Here is a 2,870-nt window from a genome sequence, read left to right as displayed (position 1 = left end):
AATAGATGAACTGAAATAATCGTACCTTACAACTGTTGATACTTTTCCTTTGAAGATGCGTTGAACATAGACGATGAAGGGAAGCGATGGAGAAGATGCAAATGAAAGTTTGCTGTTTTAGGGTTTCGGGGGGGTGAACGAAAGTTTCCTTTGAAGATTTGATTCTAATTTACATTGTTTCAATAATTAAATAAGTTAAATGTTTTTTTTGAAATAAAAAAATAATTAAAAAATGACACGTATACCCCAAATTAAAAGAATTGCCAACATGTCACATCCATGTCAGCTACTTATGGGATCTCATCCACCAAGGGTTTAAAATGAGGGAATCTGGAATTGACAAGGATGAAATCTGTGTTTTTTTTATAGGATCCTTTTTGAGATTCTCCCCAAATGGCAGGGGGCAAAATAGGGTTTAACCCCCAGAAATTTCAAATAAACTGAAATTTTATTAGTTTTACTTATTTTATTTTGCTTCTGAAGTAGCCTTAACGGTATACCAGAAATTTCAAATAAACTGAAATTTTATTAGTTTTACTTATTTTATTTTGCTTCTGAAGTAGCCTTACCGATTCAGAGAATCAACTCTAAATAATATTATGATAAACATTGTATAATAACTTCTAAATATACAGTACAACTGAAATTGCACATAGTATATATCTAGTGATAATATATTCACATTAGGAGTAATAAGTATCATCCCACATATAATTCCTTATAGACTCCATTTAAAGGTTATAATTAATACCTTATCTTGCAATGGACTGCATAATTGAATAGCAATTTGGCAATAATTTTTTTTGCCATACTAAAGGTGCAAAATATTCACTAACTAGGCTAATGACTGGTCTCATACGGAGAATCTGCTATATATATACATTATATATGCATGCTTTTCCATTATTGAAGGCATTTCTAACATCTGGAGGAAGCTAAAGATCAAAGCTATGGCTGTGGAAATGGAAGATGGGATGATAAGTTTGTCTTGTCAAACTATGTGACCTGATTTCTTCTGCAACACTTGATTGAAGAGTTGGAGGACCACAGACTATCACACCAACATCAACATGCCCCCATTTCTCTGACATCGATTCAAAAATCTCTGCAACATAGACATCATTATTAGTACGGGTTGTGATACCTTGCACGCAGTCAGTCACATTTGAATCAAAACTATCATGAAAACATACCTTTAAAGTCTGGCCTAGAACCATATCGAAGATCAGTTAACTTTGCAAAATTGTCTGAACTTGGATCATTGGAAGCTACGGAGCCATTTTCCGCGATTTTATCAACCTTGATGTTATTGGAATTATCCTTGAGAGAACTTTGCTTTTCTCACATATGCCAAAATCCAACCACTATGCCACCAAAGATAACAACACTTGCAACCATAATGACTGCAAATAGTAACCCTTTGTACCACCATTGATACACACCAAATGGATTTATATAGTAAATATTCAACAAAGCAAGTAAGATCACAAAGCCCAAGGTAGATGAAATGACATATAGTCCTGTACCAACATATGCTACAAAAATGACAATCCCAATGAACTCTGTAGCAGAAACAACCCCAAATGGTCCATTGATAAGCACAGGAAAAGTCCATAGGCGAAATCTCGGATACTTGGAACTCTTCTTCCTGCCATCAAAATCCAACTCATAAAACAAAATCAAAATGCAAAATACAAAGATGTATCAAATCATTGCAGAAACAGAAAAGGTTGTAGAATTCACATTCTCAGGAAGCTGATCCTCCCCAGAAATAATCAGGTGTGCAATGGCAAGGAATGCAACTGCAAGAACTGGAACACTGTGACTCATGAAAATGCTTCCTGCATAAACAACAAACAGATGGTAGTTAGCTTTGAACTCAAGCTACGTAGTGAAAAAAAATCAGAAAAGAGGAACATAAGTATATAACCTGTGATTCCAAAGGAAGATCCTTGGCTGAAAAGAATCCATTTTGTGAACAATTCATGAACAGGTTCTGATGGTAACAGAAAATTGAAAGCAGCCCATAAAACAAAGATTATGAAAATCAAAGTCCTAAGAGTCCATTTAGTAGCTGACACAACAAAAGGTGATAACTTTCTGACATAACCATCATCAGTTTCATCACCATGTTTAGAAAGCAAAGGACTATAATCAAGAGGGATTTTCGCCATGGAAAAGAGAAATTACTCAAATTAGTAAAGGGTATGTTACAATGCAGTTCTTATGAAGAACTAGACATATAGATATAGTAAGTGGGAGTAGGAAAAAGATGAAAACTTTGTGGAACCCATGGTGATATTATGAAGTTAGAAATATGAGAATCACAAAAAAGGGTTAAGAAAATTATGAGCCACTAAAATGAAATTTAATGGGAGGATAATAGAGTAGAGGGTACAGAGTATCCTCGTACTGTGTGGTGAAAAGACACATACACAATGTTGGTTGTACATGCAAGAGGATACGTGTCTTGTTGAAGGGGTGAATTATGAACAAGAGAACAAATTATGAACAAAATGACAATGGTTTTTTGGAGCAATTAAGGTAACGACGTTAGTGATTCACATAAATCTAGTAGATATTGTTGCAATTTTTAAGGAGCACCAAATGTTATTTGAAAACTAATTTTCACTACAGCTTGTATCTAACAGTGTTTCTTTTTTGTAAATTCTTTTTAATTTTTAAATTAATTTTATCTTAAGTATCTGAGTGAGAACTAGTTAGATTTTTTCGAGGTTAGTTTATAAGTTTGAATTGAAAAAAATAATTAACTATTTATTGGTCTATCAGACACTATTTAAAATATTGTAGCGAACACTAAAATATTAAATTTCGTTGTAAATTTGATTTTAGTCAATAAGATATGTGTA

The 2,870-nt window shown here is 33.3% G+C and overlaps 1 protein-coding gene across 1 annotated transcript; it reads right to left on the bottom strand.

Annotated features, from left to right (window-relative positions):
- Nucleotides 1-653: 653 nt before the first annotated feature.
- Nucleotides 654-2,337, bottom strand: LOC131595343 (ferric reduction oxidase 7, chloroplastic-like). The gene is made up of 4 exons (XM_058867671.1): nucleotides 1,931-2,337; nucleotides 1,744-1,841; nucleotides 1,194-1,644; nucleotides 654-1,105 (listed from the first exon to the last, which is right to left on the bottom strand). The coding sequence occupies exons 1-3, from the start codon at nucleotides 2,172-2,174 to the stop codon at nucleotides 1,342-1,344; spliced, it is 645 nt and encodes a 214-aa protein (XP_058723654.1). The 5' UTR covers nucleotides 2,175-2,337; the 3' UTR covers nucleotides 654-1,105; nucleotides 1,194-1,341.
- Between the last annotated feature and the right edge of the window lie 533 nt (nucleotides 2,338-2,870).

Source organism: Vicia villosa, linkage group LG4 (assembly GCF_029867415.1).
Source record: "Vicia villosa cultivar HV-30 ecotype Madison, WI linkage group LG4, Vvil1.0, whole genome shotgun sequence".
In the NCBI taxonomy this organism is placed as follows: Eukaryota; Viridiplantae; Streptophyta; class Magnoliopsida; order Fabales; family Fabaceae; genus Vicia; species Vicia villosa.
Note: the sequence above shows the minus strand (reverse complement) of the source record. Positions and strands in the feature narration are given on the sequence as shown.